This window comes from Phaethon aethereus, assembly GCF_964289735.1.
Source record: "Phaethon aethereus genome assembly, chromosome: W".
In the NCBI taxonomy this organism is placed as follows: domain Eukaryota; kingdom Metazoa; phylum Chordata; class Aves; order Phaethontiformes; family Phaethontidae; genus Phaethon; species Phaethon aethereus.
This window is the reverse complement of record NC_138581.1, coordinates 20,966,001-20,987,337: the sequence shown is the minus strand read 5'-3', so window position 1 is coordinate 20,987,337 and position 21,337 is coordinate 20,966,001. Positions and strand designations below refer to the sequence as shown.

The 21,337-nt window shown below is 40.4% G+C and overlaps 1 protein-coding gene across 1 annotated transcript in view; it reads right to left on the bottom strand.

The window, feature by feature from the left end:
- LOC309415057 (proprotein convertase subtilisin/kexin type 5-like) overlaps positions 1-21,337 on the bottom strand; it is a gene marked incomplete at both ends in the record, with an annotated part of 280,059 nt that overhangs the window by 45,918 nt on the left and 212,804 nt on the right. Inside the window, one exon of the mRNA XM_082012448.1 lies at positions 15,360-15,463. Coding sequence (XP_081868574.1) covers positions 15,360-15,463 — 104 coding nt within the window. The remainder of the gene's footprint in view (positions 1-15,359; positions 15,464-21,337) is intronic.

Here is a 21,337-nt window from a genome sequence, read left to right as displayed (position 1 = left end):
TCCTGCCATGAGCTTGCTCCAGCGTGGGCCTCCCACAGGGTCACAGCCTCCTTCGGGCATCCACCTGCTCTGGCGTGGGGTCCTCCACGGGCTGCAGGTGGATATATGCTCCACCATGAAGCTCCATGGGCTGCAGGGGGACAGCCTGCCTCACAATGGTCTTCGCCACAGGCTGCGGGGGAATCTCTGCTCTGGCACCTGGAACACCTCCTGCCCCTCCTTCTTCACTGACCTTGGTGTCTGCAGAGTTGGTTCACATATTCTCACTCCTCTCTCCGGCTGCAAATGCTGCGTGCCATTTTTGTCCCCCTTCTTAAATATGTTATTACAGAGGTGCTACCACTGTCACTGATTGGCTTGGTCTTGGCCAGCAGCGGGTCCATCTTGGAGCCGGCTGGCATTGGCTCTATCAGACACAGGGGAAGCTTCTAGCAGCTTGTCTCAGAAGCCACCCCTGCAACCCCCACTGCTACGAAAACCTTGCCACAGAAACCCAATACAACCTCTCCTATGAAGAAAGGCTGAGAGTTGGGGTTGTTCAGCCTGGAGAAGAGGAGACTCCGGGGAGACCTTATTGCAGCCTTCCAGTACTTAAAGGGGGCTTATAAGAAAGATGGGGACAGACTTTTTAGCAGGGCCTGTTGCGATAGGACAAGGGGTAATGGTTTTAAACTAAAAGAGGGTAGATTTAGACTAGATATAAGGAAGAAATTTTTCTCAATGAGGGTGGTGAAACACTGGCCCAGGTTGCCCAGAGAGGTGGTAGAATCCCCATCCATGGAAACATTCAAGGTCAGGTTGGACAGGGCTCTGAGCAACCTGCTCTAGTTGAAGATGTCCCTGCTCATTGCAGGGTGGTTGGACTAGACAACCTCTAAAGGTCCCTTTCAACCCAAAGATACTATGATTCTATGAAAGAGGGATTGAACTTTCAAATGTAAAACTCCCAGACAAGATGAGGTATTTCCAACAGATTTGCTCCAGTCTCCTAATCTTTAACTTCTTGCTAATTTTGAGTACTTGATGTAATTGTCTCAAGCATTCCAGCTGCTCACAACGGGTAAAAAAGAGAACTGCTTTGAATTTCTGTCTAAAGATCAAGTTCAGTAAAAATGTCTACTTTGTAAAGGGATTAGTAATGAACAGCATTACAAAACAGGCTCAAAGTTTCCCTTAATGATCTTCAAATTAGTTATGTCATTTTGGTTAGCATTCCAATCAAAACAGAAGCTTGCAAATGAATTTTGATAAATTAGAAAGAGCTGCTCACTGTGTGGTTTTATTGTGACAAATCTGTGCCCTTGGTAAAATCCTGAGGGGAGGAGGTAAAAGAAAAAAGCTTCTGGAGGGTGGTGTTTAGATCACAAATAACACTGTATTAATAAATCAGTTTATCTTGCTACCACAGACAGTGTTACCATAAAATCCTCAGAAAAACATAAATGTTATTTTAATACCAAATGTAACAAGGCATGGCGTAAGTCTTTTCAGCTGCACCTTGCAGAGGCTTTTATGAAAGCAACCTCCATTCACTGCAAAACCAGAATTCAGAGGACTCCATCCAAAAAAACCCCAACCATGTTCAAACAAATAACATTTCAAAGCATAAAAATAATTGGTGCTTAAGGATTCCATTTTCCAAATATGGAAATATCTAATGCTGTCTGAAACTGCCAACTGAAGAGGGTTCTGTAAAGGAAATTCCTGCAAGGCATAATGACTGTGTAATGAAATTGTTCTCTTTCCATCTCCTTCCCCTTCAGCCCCAAACTCAAGTGCACATAGCATGAAATGTTCATTTGGAGAGAACTAAACACAGTAACTCTGCCAAATAAGGCAGGTATTGTTTTCAGAAATGAAACAAAAGGACTAGAGTATATGAAGATAATGAAATTCAACCCTCCTTCAGACTTCTGAATTCTCTTTAATGTATTCCACGAACAAATGGATGGGGGCTTTCTATTTTTACATGTGGGTGAGGGCAGGCAGAAGAAGGGAAAGGAAGGCTTAAATGGAGAAAAATGTTCATACTGTGAAGAGGGTCCTCGTGGTGGAAAACTCCCTGGTCATAGACATCATCTTGCAAAAACAACATCTTCCGATCAAAGCTTATTTATTTGTGCAGTCACTTATCTTTTCTTACACTGCATCCATTGCTCTGATATTTGAAATTTTAGTTAATAATCATTCTGTCTGCTTCTGAGGGGGTGTAGTGCTGTCCTGTAAGGAGATATTTGCCTTTCAGAGATGGAAGGGGAATGGGAGTTTGGTATAACATAATTTGGTGGTTAAGGGATAGTCTTTTGCTCTTGTTGAGCTCAAGAGTTGCAAACTTTGATCTCCTAGCGCTGAAGGTGTCCATGGACAGAACTGTCCTTGAATCCTCCCTCAGCAATGCAAACTGACCCATTCCTATTTCTGCAAAATCGCATGAATACACAGCTTTACAGATGCAGTATAACTTTCAGAGAAAAACTTGCCTCCTGGAACACAGAGTAAATATGAAATTTTTGCTAATCTCTTTACTCTTCTTATCATTAAAGAAAATAACATTTCTAGGGGCTGAAGTCCACTTATTTATACTTAGAGCAGTACCTCTATTAGCTCAGCACGAAATCAAGGACTGCTCAGCTGCTGGATAGACTTCCCCAGCTTTTTCATAATCCCTTTGTTTTTGTCTCAAACTGCTATTGAAAATTCAATAGCTTCCATATATATAAAATCCAGCTGACTAAGAGAAATGTGTATTTCTGGTATTGATAAATCATAACACAAAATCATGCAGATTCCAGGAAAACTGTGCCCAAACACTTGAAAACACAGCATTTCCAGCACCTCATTGCAGCTAAATTTGTTATGCTGCAGTTTTCATTTCCTGTCATCAAGATGTCTCATCAATAGTTTAGATGCTAAGCTTCCCTTGATATTCTGCTCATTTGACAAAAAGCACTGCAGGATATTTTCTCTCCGCTATATTTTTTGGCCTTTAATTTTTTATACCATAAAAGCAGCATTAGAAATACAAATATTTCCTGGTATCTGTGATAACTGATGACAGATATCAAATACTAAATCAGTAGGCAAGACAAACTGCAATACCTTTAGTTTTTCAAACCAGGAATATACAGCTGTGCTAAACTAGACTCAGCTGTTTGATATGTAAATTATTATGACTTGTCAATTTATGCTACCTTAGGATCTTGCTACAGTCTCATCCAGAATGAGAAATACAAAATAAGAGTCTGAAATACCCCTTATGCTTTGGTTCTCTTAAATATTGCTTAGCAAAACAGGAAGACATGGGACTACAAAATTTTTCTTTGGGTTTTTTGCATTTGTTTTCTGTTATTGTATTCTGTAATTCAGTTGTGTGCCTGTGTGTGCATGTGTATGTGTGTAGAGAAAGAAAGATTTTTCTGTCAAGTTTTGAATGGTTACATAGTCATCTACACCAAAGCACTTAAGTGAATCTGAGCTTGTTTACACAGCTGTACTAGTGCACACATTCACGAAGGAGAGGTGATCATGTGCAAGTTTATCTAGCACTACAGTCAGAGCAAACAGGACCATTTTTTTACACCTGATTAGGAAATGCATATATGTAGTCATCTGATGTCATCTGATGCCAGGTACTGTGCTGGCAACTGTGTACTTGACAACAGAGACTCCAAAATATCTATGTTTTAACAGCAGTGAAAATCTTCCCCTTTCTACTCTTTTATTTACTTCCTTTTCCTTATCAAAAGGAATTTCAGTATTTCATAGGACCATAGTCAGTATTTATTTCAGTTTTAGTTGAAGGATTTCAAATATATTAAAATGGAAAATTCTTAAGACTCTCCAGTTAGTTACTCTCATTCTATAACTAATTCTATAACTATTTCAACCCAACCTACACCAATATTTATTTCACATTTGATAGTTTATTTGCAAATATAGAACTCTAATTGTATATTACATTAAGTTTCTGTCATTTGCTTAGCATATCAAAATACTTCTAATTACAAATAGGAAAGACAGTTGTTTGAAGAAAATTAAGGTACAAAAAAAGGAGAAATGCTACAATGACACACTGCTTAAACTATTTCATTTCGTTTCACCATGTCTTAACTGAGAGAACATTGATCTTGAATGAGAATTCATCTTGTTTCAGCCATATCCTTAACTGTAAAATACCCTGTTTTGTGCCAACCTATGACCAGTAATCTATGATAACAGGATGTGATTTTTGAAATGCGTAACTGCTTTACAAGCTAATAATACAACTGTGCAAGAACGTTCATTTTTACTCTTGGTTGTAAAACCAACTCCCTCATGTTTTTTAAATTAAGTACAATATTTGCATTTTCATATTTTATACAGAAAAAACCCTCTGATTTTTCAATTTTTCAGCAACAAACCCAGTCCTTCCATAATTCCCACATAATTCCCCTCAGTCCAAGTTATTAAAATTATTAAAAATTAATCCAGGTTATTAAAATTATTTTATCAATCTTGCCATCACACCAGAGAAAGACTTATAGGACAGAAAGTTGTACAATAAATTTGTTATCAAAGTGGCTGTTACAAAGGTGCACAATGAGAAATCGAGTGGTTTCTATAACTAGAAAAGTGCAAACAGAATAATTAAAAATAGCATTCATTAAGCTTCCAGTTGTGTTTATGTCAATTACTGATTCTTGTATCAGTACAAATAATTTCTCTAGTAATATACTGGATATAATATAACTATAATATAGTTATAATAGATATAATATTATAATGTTATATTATAACATTATATTATAATGTTATAGATATAATAATATAACTCTGGATTGACTTGATAATATATTTGACAAAAAAGTCAACCTTCTGTATTTTATAGTTTTCTGTCTGACTGAAAGCTCTTATTCATTGATAAAATAAAATATAGATCTTCCAGGACCACTGGTAGATCAGCTAGTAGAAGCTAAACTTCCAGCAGATAGTGTAGCTTTGTGAATAGTTTCTATATGCAGTTCTGACACTATATCACCTTCTTTGAGCCTTTGCATCCACTTAACCCCTAAAAACCATCACCTTAAGACATAAATTAAATTCAAGACCACTACTGCATTCACATCCCAGCAGTAATTATCTACTTCAGGTATTTAAAACATGTATTAAGCAGGTAGATATTGGTTGACTAAAAGGACTAAAAGCAAAAGACAGTTTTGCGTCATCAGACTCTACTAATAGTGACAGTAAGTACCACTCAAATATCTTTCTCTCTCACAAGCATTAGCAGCCTCAAGGCACAGGTCAGTGGGATTCAGCCACCCCACAGTCAGTGGTCAGCACTGAGAACCTGTGTGTATCCAGTATGGTCATGCCAAGTTCTTCACTTCCTGCAGTAAGACCCGAATCAGTATCTGTTTTACTTTTCAGAGCTTGTTTAGGTATGAGTAAACCATAGTAGTCTTCAGAGCACATGGTATTCTGTTGTGCCCTGCATATGGGGATATTTTCTTCAGTGTCACAGAAAGTACCAGTGCACTTCAGCAGAGTGACCAGGAAGACTGGTTTACCTCTGCCTCTGAAGGAGCAGGGTAGCTATAAAAACAGAAAACCTGACTACTGATTGCTAAGACAGACAAGCTGCTGCTTCTCTTGGGTTTCTGCAGCAGGATTTGGAGTAAATCATGAAGCCTATGCATATAATTTTGAAACTCCGTGATAGTCATTTTATGTTGGATTTTCCCAAAAATGACAGCTTGCAAATTTTCTCTGATCAAAACAAGCCATTTTGTGACTGCATCATGGAATACTTAAAAAAAGAAAAAGAAAGGAAACATTTCCTTTATTAGGGGCAAGTTTACTCTCAGAGGTACATTTAGGATTCCCCAATGATTTAAAAGCAGCCAAATGTACTTGTCATTTAATCCCATCAAATAATAAAAACACCTTTTGGTGAGAGCCTATACACTAGGCTTCATCTCAGAACAGATGATGACAGATGAGTTAAAGGAACTGTAAGTGGAAATGCTGACAGATTGTTAGGAGACACAAAGATACCATTTCTGTGCTGTCAGATCTATCAGACACATGGTGCAGAACTTCTGTCTTGCACAATGGCTGTGTTTGTTCTTAGGCATTGGTGCTCCAGAGTAATATTTACACTCAAATTCCTGACTGAGTATAGGGCTACAGCAGGATTTTGGCAGAGAAAGGTTAAATATAAATGTGCATACAGTTGCAATGAAGTGTTTTGGAAATTATTTAATAATTTGCAAATTTTTAGAATTTAAATTATACCAACCTCATCCCAAAGCACAGAAAATATTAAGTAAATAGACTCCACACTATCCCAGTAGTTCTATACAGTAGATACAGATCAGTAACTCGAGGCAACAGAAAGTTAAACAATCAGCCAAGTTTGCACAGATAGTTGGACCAGTAACACTGTTAATAGACCTTGTGGATTAATTTCTGTATCCACTGAGTTAATAGCAACACTCCCATTGATTTGCATGAACTGATTTTTCCAGAAGGAAATAGTGATACAGTTATACACAACTGATCTGAATTGTTCTATGGAGGCACTTATCTTTCCCATTTATTAAACAGGGATCATAGGCTCCTTGATGCTCTAGATCCTACCAAGATGCTCTAAATGCCTAACTGACCTGAATCTCAGTCCCACTAAAGTAGACACTCTCTGATAATTGCCAGTTCTATAATCACTGAAAATTAAATATAACAATGCAACAGCAACAAAGAGCTTTGGTCTTCCCAAAGGGAGGTGTTTGTTGTTTTTTTAAAAAAGCAGAACTCCCCCCCTGCATAAGATGTTTACGTAGTTTGTCATGGATGTAAATGAGAAATGTGTGCTTCATTGTCTATAAGTAAAGAATTCTGCTTTGGAGAATTGTATTGGTTTATCATTCACTTTTTAATTCGGTCTTCCTGGTTTTTCTTTCTTAATACTGCAAAATGGAAAGCTACATTTCATATGTGGTAGACTCTGAGGTTATGTGTTCACAGGGGAAGACTGTTCCTCCATTTCCCCTCCACCCAATCTTTTGCAGACTTTTGCTAAAGGTCTGAGTTTGGCTTGTTAAAAGAAAGTAATTTCAAAGGTTATTATTCCCATGGTCTGTGTACTGTTAGTGTTGTCAGTCCACTTGGAAATGCCTGGAATACTAGGATCTGCAGAGTATAGTAATTGTGCATATCTTTATATCTAGGACAGATGGACATCAAGTCTGTAAATTGTTGAGCAGAGGCACTATCTTTTAAAATTCTTTGTCTATTGTGCTGATCATGGATTGGTGATGATTCTGAGTGCTATTCTAATAGAATTTTAAAGCCTAATTTAGCGTTTTGTCTGCTGTTATTTCTGTTTTAGAACCATTTAATTCACATTTTAAAACGTGTAAATTGGGCTCACAATAGGAAAGCAACCAACTGTGGAACAAAATGTCAATCTACTTCTCTTTATGTATCACTGCATAAGCCTGAACTTTCTGCTTAGACTCCATTTTAAATTCACAACTCCATTCTTTGCTTTTATGAGCCAGCAGGTAAGAGTGCTGCAGAGTCGGTGAGTAATGAGAATCTTTGACAATGAAGAGTTTGAGGCTGGGAGAAGTGACACTTCCCTAGCTTCTGAGAGATTCTCTCTCCTCCTTTGTACATCTCCATCTCTGGAACTATACAAATATATTCCTCATCTTACATGTCTTTCAACCAAAAGTGAATTTGGGTAGATCTCAATTTGTGCTTGGGAAAAAGAAAAATACCAAAACAACCCAACAATCATGTTTAGGCTGCAGAATCTAATATATTTTCCAGGTACCTTCCCCAAATCCCAAGAAGAATTTTTAGGTCTCACTCAAGGCTAGCAGAATTCAGATACCAGGCACTTTCTTTGGGTTTAAAATATGAAACACTGAAAAATTCCTAATGCAATTTTAATATTACATTTAAAAACATTATTCATCACTTCCAGCTGAATCAAAAAACATCTAGAAACCTTGCATTGACCAGAAAAAAAAAATGCCACAATAATTTTAAACTTTCTGTAGACTGAGTACAACCATATGATTGGGTTAATGTCTAGATAGCGGTGACACTGTTTAATTTAGGTCTGATTACTTTGTATGCCTTACTAATCACCCACCTCCAGAGGAGGGATTGATAAGAGGGACTTCAAGGAGACATATTGTTACAAGGAAGATAACAAGGATAGAAGAATGCCACTGGCATGAAGTCAGCAAAAATCCACAGTAACTGGGGAAAAGGTAAAGGCGGCAGGGGGAGATCACGACCACCGACTCAATTGAGGGTCTATGCAAATTGCCCCCCCACCTGTAAAGAGCATGCGTGCTGATTTACATGGCAAGCGAAGCTAATTTAAAAATAACAAGCCAATAGCAAGCGATATGGTGATCACTAACCAATGAATGTAAATTTGGGCAGGTTTTCCATTGTTTCTGCTAATCATGTAACAGGATAAATATATTGTAATTGCTTCATGTGGGGTGCTAGCTTTGTGGAATTATCCCCTAGCACTCATCTTTGTACAAACATGAAATAAATAAATATCTCGGCTCTGTGTGTAAAATTGGCTTATTGCACACCAGGTACTGGACCCCGCTTGTGGGACAACATTTCCACTAAAAAAATACATTTTATGCCCCTTTTCCTCAACTCTCTTCATTTCCAAATCCCACCTCCAATATTTCCTTTAACTACAGCAATGCTCTCTGTAAGACTGTAAGAAGCAACAATAAAGGTGATGGTATTGACTCTTTGATTTCTATAATATTTAAATGTGGTTGTGAAATTCCTGACAGGACACACCTTTTCCTATCACACATACTCTGTCAATGTTGAGGAGAGGTGTGGTGGCACTTCTGCTCATTGTTAGACTAGCTAATTAATTTTTACTTTAATAATTTTAGCTGGTTTGCTTGCCTGCTTTCCTGGTGCTAAACTGAATGCTACCCTGTGTTCCAACAACTACCAAGCAGGGGCTACAAGGTGAAAAGCGTTCAGATGAATCTAACCAGTCTACCTAACATAAGACTAATGCCTAGTTATGTGAGTCAGTGCCAACATATCTCTTTAAATCCACATTGGTTAAAGACTTTGTCATGTACATGTAAGATATGGTTGGATTGTCTTTCCGAAAATGTATTTGCTTTTCCAGACTCTTGCTCTCAGTTTCCTACTCAAGATTCTGGTTTGTGTGCCTCACATTTGGAAATGGCATGTGTCCTGGTTTTGGCTGGGATAGAGTTAATTTTCTTCCTAGTGGCTGGTATAGTGCTGTGTTTTGGATTTACTATGAGAATAATGTTGATAACACACTGATGTTTTAGTTGTTGCTAAGCAGTGTTTACACTAAGTCAAGGACTTTTCAGCTTCTCATACTGCCCTATCAGTGAGGAGGCTTGAGGGGCACAAGGAGCTGGGAGGGGACACAGCCAGGACAGCTGACCCAAACTTGCCAAAGGGATATTCCATACGATATGACGTCATGCTCAGTATATAAACTAGGGGGAAAGCTGGCTGGTGGCTGCTGCTCGGGAACTGGCTGGGCATTGGTCAGCAGGTGGTGAGCAATTACATTGTGCATCACTTATTTTGTATATTCTTTTATCATTATTATTATCATCATCATCATCATCATTATTTCCCCTTCCTTTTCTGTCCTATTAAACTGTCTTTATCTCAACCCACAAATTTTACTTTTTTTTTCCGATTGTCTCCCCCATCCTGCTGGCGGGGGGGAGTGAATGAATAGCTGTGAGGTGTTTAGCTGCCTGCTGGGTTAAACTACAACAGCATGTTATATACTTGTTTCCTGATAAATGTAATTCCCACAGTATTAAAATCCTGTGGCTTAATGCCTGGCAAATAGGACTCTAGATCATAGAATTATAGAATTATAGAATCATAGAATATCTCGAGTTCGAAGAGACCCATAAGGATCATCAAGTCCAACTCCCAGCTCCTCGCAGGACTACTTAAAACTAAACCATATGACTAAGAGGGTTGTCCAGATGCTCCTTGAACTCTGACAGGCTTAGTGCTGTGACCATTTTCCTGGGGAGCCTGTTCCAGTGACTGACCACCCTCTCAGTGAAGAACCTTTTCCTAATGTCCAATCTAAAGTTCCCCTGACACAGCTTCCTACCATTGCCTCATGTCCTATTGATATCGAAGGGTTAAAATAAGGGAACCATGATGGTCTGTCATGAAACTATGGCAATGGGAGCAGGAGCAGAGTGTCCCTAAAACAAAGATCTGCAGGTGCTTGCCTAGGGACCAGCCATTGTTTAAGCAGGAACCGCAGCAGGATGGAGAGTTAAACTAACTTAGTGGTAGCTGATAGGACAAAAGTAAGACCTTTAGTTACCTTGGGTAATTATAATACTAAAAAACACACCTCTAGGTGTGTGATTTTAGATGCAAATGTAGGTCCACCTTAGTATAATGAGCTAAACTAAAATTAGGACATGCACGGATGAACTTTTGTGTAAAAGTGACCAATCAACTATTTCTTCTTTGTTATCGTTTTGTATAAAAGACCCTGTGTGTTTCTAAGAGGTGTGCTGGATGGTTTTAAATGCCCAGCACCCCACTCTGCAAGCTAGCAATAAAGACAAATATCTTGACTCAGTGTGTTGATTGGCATTTTACATACCAGATGAAAGAACCCTGATTTAGGGACAACACTATCACTGGTAACCGGAGAGAGGTCAGCTCCACTGCCCCTCTTGAGGAAGTTGTAGACTGCGATGAGGTCTCAGCCTTCTCTTCTCTTCTCTAAGCTGAACAAACCAAGTGACCTCAGCCGCTTCTCATAAGTTTTGCCCTCGAGGCCTTTCACCATCTTGGTCACCCTCCTCTGGACATACTCTAATAGTTTGATGTACTTGCCAGGTTCTTCTGATGTTATCATTACACCAGTAGTTTAGGGAGTGACACTGCTGAGCTGGAGCCTTTTTCAAAGACTAATGTGTTTGGAAGTAAAATCTAGCTTAACAGGATTCCCTGGGTGGTGTAAAGCCACAAAAATAGCTCTGTGTCATGGCTTGGCAATGAAACTATGGGCCTGCTGAGAGGAGCAAGTGGCCAGAGGGCATGGCCCTAGGGGTATTCCTGGTGAGGAAACATTGCCTTGAGCCAACAAAGCCCCTGGAGAGTGAGAGAAACAAGTCACATGAGATTTAATTTGTGATGTTCCTCAACAAGTTGAACCTAGAAGACGCATACTGACAACAGAGTTGTCTTCCTGAAAATACCAGCTTAATTTTTCAATCACAAAGCATCATTAGTCTAATCTGCATAGAATACAGTCTGTTCCACTCTTACAAAGTAAAATTTCATGTGTTTAGTGCTAGCTAGCCAAACAACCCAAAACTAACAGCCAAACTCAAAGCCCATATTCTACATGCTCTATGCATCATGTGTATGGGCTGTAGGGGTAGGTAGAACTTGATATTGGCTCTTAGCACCATATGCAAATACCAGTCTGTAAGATCGGAAGGTCTTTTTATATATGTACAGCTTTGGTTGACATATCAGTTCTTGAGTGTTTGCCATCTTCAGGAGTCTTATACCAGCTTCTAACAATGTTTTCAAGATATAATTTTAAATCATTATTAAAATATGTAGCATGGTGCTTATGGATAGCTTATTTATTTTCTCTGAAATGTACATGCTGTTGTGCATATTTTCTCACTGTTCTCTGAATTTGTGCCTGGTTACTGGTCACCTTACAACAATATAAATCTGACTGATCATAGGAACAAAGTCTTGTCTCTTCATCATTCCCAGAATTGGTAATGCTCTGCTTACAAGAATAATCATCAGTTTTATTAAACACTATAACACTATAATTAAAAAATTATATTCAAAGGCCGCTTCTCTCTCCTAATGTAGCCAACTGTGATACTTCGGCTAATCTAAATAGATGGGATTTAGCTCTGCTAGTCTGTTATTATTCCCTGGCAAATGAGATATTACTCTCAGTTTCTGTAGGAAGATTACCTCCACCAGGCTTAGCAATGTCTTGAAATGGAAAAAAGTGGCTAGAGTTTTGATTTTCATTTATCCTTCAGTGGCATTTTTTTTCGCTGTACTGAAGTGTTATTATCTACACTTTAGAGCCAAGAAGACTGAAGGATGTTCTCTAAAATCTCCCTGAAAATTAATAGTATTCCTTCACTCTGAATGGTCTGTTTCCCCAGAGAATTTTCTTTGATGGTATATGGAGCTTCAGTTACATATAAAGAATTATTCAGATGATTTGATCATTTTTCTTAAAACTGCGGTGTTTCATTTTGTTTCTTTCAACCCAGAAAAAAATCGACATTAAAGCAGTGTTCCCTTTTTATGAATGCGGTGGCAAGCTATATTGTTGACCAAACAATTGACAGAACAACGAGCCTTTGCATACAAATCTGCCATAGCAGAAACAGTTCAACAATTTTGGTATCTTCACAAAAAGATATATTCCCTAGCATTTTTTGAAATAACTGGTTAATTAGATGCTTAATTATTTAAAATAAAAACCTCTGATTTTGAAGCCAAATTGAGCCAAATTGATCTCTTTATCTAGTGACAAATTATATTTACAGCTGACTAGATGAAAACTACTCTAAACCGAATATTCAGTCTTTCTTTTTGAGACTATCAAGTAATAAATTCCTGTGTATAGATAACTGCTGCCTGACAATAAAATAAAACAAAAAAAATAACAATAAAAAGTTCTTGTCTGTTCCTTTCTTCATTCTGTTAACATACATTTAATGAATGCTGTTTACTTGCCAGAAAATAGCTGGCTCAAGTGCTTTTCATGAAACAATCTTTCCTTTTATTAATGTTAGACAGAAATATGGAGAATTTGCAATGAATAAGGACATCTGTGAGCTCCTTCTGTGTGTTCTGCAACAGAGAAAGACTGCAAAGGACTATAGTGAGGGACAGTGTTGCCATGCAGCCTGGAAACACATCCCACTGAAAAGGCATGCTGACCCACTTTCAACTGTCAGCTTTTGCTGACCCTTTGTTGAGCGAGAGGTTCTTCCAAGTTTTTGTTGTTTTTACCCTTTCAGTTCTCATTTCTAAAGGAGTGAGTCTGTCTCCCCTTTTCTCCTCATTTTTTCTTTCTTTCTTCCCCAGCATGCATGGAAGAAAAGCAGATTGTTTCTTTTTAAAACCAGCTTCCTCCCCCTTACTTTGTTAAGAACATGCCTTGGAAGAAATATGGATCTTGTCATCAACAAAATTATGATACATTTCCTTAAGGAACTCAGATTAATCAGAGTAACTGTAATTCATCTTCATTCTTTAATTGTTACTCTTGGCAACAGTGAAGGATAATAGTCAAATATTATCCTAAATATTGCCATGTGCAGTAGTAACATACTGTTTCAGTCTTGCCAGCAGTGGTGTGCAAACACCAAGTTCAGTTTTGAATGTTATGATTTAATCTAAATCTTTTGCTTTTCTTCTTCCAAAACCAACAGAGGTTTAGAGAGAGCTGGATTTTTATTGGAAGCATTTGCTCAGCCTGACTTGCCAAGATAATTTAGTTAAAACTAGTGCTTGTATTTGGGTTAAAGTTGATTCCTGAGCTCTACAGAGGTTGAGGCACTTAGTTTGTCTTCCTCTTTTTCAATTCCACAATGGAGTCTACAGTGGAGTTCTGCCAGGTCAAGTTGTATTTCCTGACTCTCAGTCCCCCAATTGATCTTATCTGTATTCATGATTTTGCACAAGTGGAGGAAAAAACCTTTTTCACCCCTTTTCTTCTATATATCTGCTACACAAATAGAAAAATGAGTGGCTCCAAGGATTCAGATTAAGCTAGCGACAGTGGTCTAACAGTCCATGTCCTGCTATTAATGATAGTGTGTTAGTGTGACTTCTCTTTTGCTAATGAATGTCAGCTGCTGTGAAGTGAATCATAGACTGTTTGCCTCTCTCAGGAAACAAATGGAAAAACACAAAAAGATAGAATTTTGAAAGTGAGTTAGGGAAAGATAAACAACTATTTTATGCTACTTGAAAACTATTGTTTGAATTTCAGATAGCTCCAACAAAATGATAATACAGTTATGATTTCCTGCCCAAACTTTTGAAATCCTGGGTTATGTTTCACAATAACAAAAACTGTAATTTTATCGTAATTAAGGTATTATTTCTCACAGTATGTGTGTGGACATGTGCTTGTTGTAAATAGGACAAAACCAGGTCAAAACCTTCACATGATGAAGGGGTTGGAGTCAAATACCCATTTCTAAATCTATCCTTTGTAGTTAGGGTCTGGTTTGGATCCAAAAATGAAAGCTGTTTTTGTTTGGTTTCTATTCAGTTACAGCAGAAATATCATAGGTCAGAATGTTATATTAAAGATGCTCTATGGTAGCAGTGAATAGATTAACACTAGGCTTCAGTTTTAAAATGAAACTAGTGTAAATATTTGATGGTTCTTATATATTATATTCTGGTCTCAAGAGATCCTAGCACAAAATAGTTCAACTCTTGAGACATATGCTCATCTAAAAAGAAGTTCTGCAGTCTTGGGGCAGAATTCTCATGAAAGGAGAATCAGAAATAAGACATTCTGGGTTCTTTTTTAGATGCAATCCATACTGAAAGCAGTTAAGAGTTTAGTGAATGGGAATCAGAAACCAACCTATGTTGAAATACAACACTGTATGGATTCAAGGTCCAGTTGAAAATCTTGAAAATATATGTCTTATTTAGTGGCACAATTGTGTATAGAAGATACAGCATAAAGAGGTAATTTTAATACAAAAATATAAGACACTACAAAATTTTAGAAACCTACATTAGAGCAGACTGAAGAGTATGATTTCTGTCCCATTAAGTCTTGATAACTCAACATTTGTTTTTGTCCTAAATCTTAAATATTGAAAAATGTAGGGTGATTCATATAATTCTGAAATTTGAGAACACTGTTTTGTCATTTTTAAATACAATTTGTCAGCAATCCTAAATGAGAATGTGGTCTGAATCCATTAACTGCTACAACTCCAACTCTAGGCTATTTTATGAGTATACTAGCTATACAAGGATAAATTTTTAAACACCTGATATACTTCGTTTTCTGTCAGCATTGCACAAATTAGGACCAAAAGGGACTACCAGGATCTGACCAATGCTTTTTGTAGCTGCATTTTTGGTTTTAGCCATTTTTAGAGCATTTCTTTATAAAAGAGAAGATAGGCCCCTTTTGTTAATGGAAAGACTCAAAGCACAACACAGGGTCAACCAAACTGCTTGAGATTATATCCTCTTTAAAAATGTCAAAAATTATGTTGCCTCTGATGACAAAGAAGAAAGGAAGCTCTCACCCTTGTAACCAGCTGCATTGGTTTTCCAGTCATTAGCATTCAGATATCCTGTACGTGAAGTCCTGACAATAATATGCTGTATGTCTCTCCAGGTCAGAAATGGACTATGAAAAGGGGGAAAGACAAAGTAAAAAGTCAGACATTTTACCAGAATGGAGGGATAAAATATCCAAACAAAATAAAATTTCTCTTCCCTGCTCTCCTTTGTTCTATTCAAAATAGCATGTCCTAATTTTACAAAATTACTCTATAAAATTGTTTATTCAGCTAGGAGGTTTGCATTAAGCAGACTATAAAGATATATGAGCAGTATTCTATTGTATAAAACTTCTAATGCTTTGCTGAGCAAAGGAACAAAAAGGAGTACATTGCACCCAGAGGTAATTTGTATGATCACCAATCACTATATGTGATTACCTTACTGTCCTGGTTTCAGCTGGGATAGAGTTAATTTTCTTCCTAATAGCTGGTATAGTGCTGTGTTTTGGATTTAGTATGAGAATAATGTTGATAACACACTGATGTTTTTAGTTGTGGCTAAGTAGTTGTAGTGCTTATACTAAGTCAAGGACTTTTCAGCTTCCCATGCTCTGCCAGCGGGGAAGTGCACAAGAAGCTGGGAGGGGGCATAGCCAGGACAGCTGACACAGAATGGCCAAGGATATATTCCCTACCATATAATGTCATGCTCAGTATACAAAATTGGAGTTGGCTGGGGGGCGGGAATCACTGCTCAGGGACAGGCTATCGATCACCGGATGGTGAGCAATTGTTGCACTGTGCATCACTTGTTTTTGTATATTCCTTTATCAGTATTATTTTTATTATTCTTATTTCCTCTTCCTTTGCTGTCCTATTAAACTGTTTTTATGTCAACCCATGGGGCTTTTTTTTCCAATTCTCTCCCCATCCCACCTGGGGATGGGGGGCAAGCGAGCAGCTGCATGGTGCTTAGTTGCCAGCTGGGGCTAAACCATGACAGTGCTTTTTGGCACCCAACATGGGGCTCGAAGGGTTTGAGACAATAACAGATCAATCAGAGCGTATTAAGGGATTTATATCTGTTAACAGTTGTGGGTCACAATATCAGTTCATTTGATTTGCATCACGCTCTCGTCTTTGCTGTACATATTAAAGATTGGTGTTGTCTTTTGCAGGCTACTGTACTCTGCAATGATTAGTAATGTCTTGCCTGGGAGATTTATTTTTAGGACACTGACCTTGAGCTTAATGTGGTATCTGAGCTCTGTACTAAAGCCATTACTGTATTTCAGGTACCATCTCTAGGAGACGATTAGCAATTCTTCCTCTGAGAGGTTTTTTATGGAGGAAATACAGAATGGCACCTTCGCTGCCTTCTACTGCGATGTTTCCTCCTTCATTACAATAGCTTTTCAGTATCTTGAATGCCCTTGCATAGTTAAAATACTTCTATTGATACTTGGGAATATTGTTTCGATTTTGTCTAAGGCTGTCAAGCAATTTAAGAATATCATCCAGAGATCTGCCCTGAGGCTGGATAGTTATGAGTGGCAGGGCGTGTGGAACAGCATGGGCAAATGCCTAGGAAGGTGGGCACATGCCTAGAAAGGTGGGCACCTACAGTGGTTTGGAACTTTACCCCTGAACAAGTGCAGAATCCTGATAAACTAGCAGAACATTTGGAAGAAGTATGCTGTCAGCCTGGCAGTTCCAAGGAGACACAAATCACTGCAATGTGCTGGGGCCTGGCCCATGCCTACCGAGCTCTATTTAACACTATTCAGTACCTTCAAAGAGAAGAGAGTCTCTGGATCTGACGACAATGTAACAGGCACTGCGGCTACTCCAACCCCAGCAACAGGCACTGTGCCTACTCCAAACCCTGCAACAGGCACTGCAGCTGAACCAGAGAATCAACTTGTCCTGGTGTCAGTCACCCCTATACAAAAGAAGAAATCTTGGAAGCGGAAGTCAGTTCGTTTAGTAAGGGACGAAGATGCTTTTTCAAAGAAGGAGCCAGAGGAAGAAACTGAGGAGGCAGAGTGCTCTGAAGCAGGGCCATCACAAGGACGGAAGAGGGAAGAGAGCGAGTCATCGCTTGAAGAGGAGGAAGAGGAAGAACTCATAAAAGAGACGGTAACTACCCGATCTCTATCCCTGAGTGAATTGCGAGATATGCGAAAGGATTTCAGCCGTCGTCCAGGTGAGCACATTGTCACCTGGCTGCTCCGATGCTGGGATAATGGGGCCAGTAGCCTGGAATTAGAGGGTAGGGAAGCCAAGCAGCTGGGATCCCTTTCTAGGGAAGGGGGCATTGGCAAAACAATGGGAAAAGGTGCATGAGTCCTCAGCCTCTGGAGGCAACTCCTGTCGGGTGTGAAGGAAAGGTATCCTTTCAAGGGAGATGTTCTATGTCACCCAGGCAAGTGGACCACCATGGAGAAAGGTATCCAGTACCTGAGGGAGCTAGCTGTGCTGGAGGTGATTTATGGTGACTTGGACAATGGACAATCATCCAAAGATCCAGATGAAGTCAATTGCACGCGACCTATGTGGCAGAAGTTTTTACGGAGTGCACCATCATCATATGCCAACTCATTAGCAGTAATGGCCTGGAAAGACGGAGAGAGACCAATGGTGGATGAATTGGCTGGCCAATTCCGGCAATACGAAGAAAGTCTCTCTTCCTCCCTACAGGCCTGCATCTCTGATGTAGAGAAACTGCTGGACATGCTATGTGAGGAGGGAAGGGATGCCATCCAGAAGGACCTGGACAGGCTTACGAGGTGAGCCTATGTGAACCCCATGAAGCTCAACAAGGCCTCTTTGAATTGCTGGAGCTCACGGGAGAGTTTCTCAGATAATTTCTCACATAGCAAGACTCACTCACCCTTTAACATCCCCATATGGCCAGCGTGAAAGTCTAACGGAGAGTGGAGACTAACAGTAGACTATCATGGCATGAATGAAGTCATGCTGCCAATGAATTTCTGCCATGCCGGACATGCTAGAACTTCAATATGAACTGGAGTCAAAGGCAGCCAAGTGGTATGCCACAACTGATATCGCTAATGCGTTTTTCTCAATCCCTTTGTCAGCAGAGTGCAGGCCACAGTTTGCTTTCACCTGGACGGGCGTCCAGTACACCTGGAACCAACTGCCCCAGGGGTGGAAACACAGCCCTACCATTTGCCATGGGCTGATACAAGCTGCACTGGAACAGGGTGAAGCTCCGGAACACCTGCAATACATTGATGACACCATTGTGTGGAGCAGCACAGCAGAAGAAGTTTTTGAGAGAGGGAAGAAAATAATAGAAAACCTTCTGAAAGCCAGTTTTGCCATAAAAGAAAGTAGGGTCAAGGGACCTGCACAAGAGATCCAGTTTTTAGGAATAAAATGGCAAGATGGACGTCCTCTGATCCCAATGGATGTGATCAACAAAATAACAGCCATGTCCCCACCAACTAGCAAAAAGGAAACACAAGGTTTCTTAGGTGTTATAGGTTTTTGGAGAATGCATATTCCAAATTACAGTCTGATTTTAAGCCCTCTTTATCAAGTGACCCAGAAGAAGAATGATTTTTAAATGGGACCCTGAGCAACGACAAGCCTTTGAACAAATTAAACAGGAGTAGTTCATGCAGTAGTCCTTGGGCCAGTCCAGGCAGGGCAAGGGGTTAGAGATGTGCTCTAGACTGCAGCTGGGGAGAATGACCCTACCTGGAGTCTCTGGCAGAAAGCACCAGGAGAGACTGGAGGTCAATCCTTAGGGTTTTGGAGTCGAGGATATAGGGGATCTGAGTCCTGCTATACTCCAACTGAAAAAGAGATTTTGGCAGCATATGAAGGGGTTCGAGCTGCTTTGGAAGTTATTGCTACTGAAGCACAGCTCCTCCTGGCACCCCAACTGCTGGTGCTGGGCTGGATGTTTAAAGGGAAGACCCCATCCACATCATGCAACTGATGCTATGTCGAGTAATTCTCCAATTACTGTCATGGGCAAATCAGACTCGACTTGGGGAAATTTATTTAATTTATTGACAATCAAATCAGAGTAGGGAAAAGACAACTAAAACCAAATTTTAAAACACCTTCCCACCACCCCTCCCTTCTTCCTGGGCTCAACTTCACTCCCGATTTGTCAACCTCCTCCCCTTTCAGTGGCACAGGGGGACAGGGAATGGGGGTTGTGGTCAGTTCGTCACATGTTGTTTCTGCCACTCCTTCCACCTCAGCAGGAGGACTCCTCACACTCTTCGCTTGCTCCAGCCTGGGTCCCTTCTATGGGGTACAGTCTTTCAGGAACAGACTGCTCCAGCGTGGGTCCCCCACGGGGTCACAAGTCCTGCCAGCAAACCTGTTCCAGCATGGGCTCCTCTCTCCACAGGTCCACAGGTCCTGCCAGGAGCTTGCTACAGTGTGGGCCTCCCACAGGGTCACAGCCTCCTTCAGGCATCCACCTGCTCTGGCATGGGGTCCTCCACAGGCTGCAGGTAGATATCTTCTCCACTGTTAACCTCCACGGGCTGCAGGAGGACAACCTGCCGTATTGTGGTCTTCACTACAGGCTGCAGAGGAGTCTCTGCTCCAGCGCCTGGAGCATGTCCACCCCCACCACACTGCTTGGTGCTATCACCATCTTGGAGCTGGCTGGCATTGGCTCCGTCGGACACAGGGGAAGTTTCTAGCAGCCAGAAGCCGCCCCTCTAGCCCCCCCCGGCTACCAAAACCTTGCCACGCAAACCCATTACAACTAGCCAAAGGCAAAGATTTGGGAATACCGCCAGATGAGGTGATGTGCGCTGAAGAGGTCCCACTGTATAATGAACTACCAGAAAATGAAAAGCAACATGCGCTGTTCACTGATGGGTCCTGTCATATTGTAGGAAAATATCGAAGGTGGAAAGCTGCTCTATGGAGTCCTAGATGACGAGTTGCAGAAGCTGCTGAAGGACAGGGTGAATCGGGTCAGTTTGCAGAGGTGAAAGCCATCCATCTGGCTTTAGATATTGCTGATTGAAAAAAATGGCCAGTACTTTATCTCTGTACTGTCTCATGGATGGTGGCAAATGCTCTGTGGGCTGGCTACAGCAATGGAAGCAGACCACTTGGCAGCGCAGAGGAAAACCCATCTGGACTGCTGAATTATGGCAAGATATTGCTGCCCAGCTAGAGAATCTGGTTGTAAAAATACGTCACGTAGATGCGCACGTACCCGAGAGTCGGGCCACTGAAGAACATCAAAACAACCATCAGGTGGATCAGGCTGCTAAGACTGAAGTGGCTCAGGTGGATCTGGATTGGCAACAGAAGGGTGAATTATTTATAGCTCAGTGGGCCCATGACACCTCAGGCCATCAGGGAAGAGATGCAACATACAGATGGGCTCGGGATCGAGGGGTGGACTTGACCATGGATGCTATTGCACAGGTTATCCATGAATGTGAAATGTGTGCTGCAATCAAACAAGCTAAGCAGGTAAAACCTCTGTGGTATGGAGGATGATGGCTGATATATAAAAATGGGGACGCCTGGCAGATTGACTATATCACACTCCCACAAACCCACCAAGGCAAGCACTATGTGCTTACAATGGTGGAAGCAACCACCAGATGGCTGGAAACATACCCTGTGCCCCATGCCACCACCCGAAACACTATCCTGGGCCTTGAAAAGCAAGTGTTATGGTGACATGGCACCCAAGAAAGAACTGAGTCAGACATTTCATTTCTGGAACAACCTCACAGACACCTGGGCCAAAGAGCATGCATGGCATTGAGTGGGTATATCACATCCATCCCCTATCATGCACCAGCCTCTGGGTAAATTGAACGATTCAACGGACTGTTAAAGACTACACTGAGAGCAATGGGTGGTGGGACATTCAAACATTGGGATAAACATTTAGCAAAAGCCACCTGGTTAGTCAACACAAGGGGATCTACTAATAGAGCTGGCCCTGCCCAATCAAAACTTTTACGTACTGTAGAAGG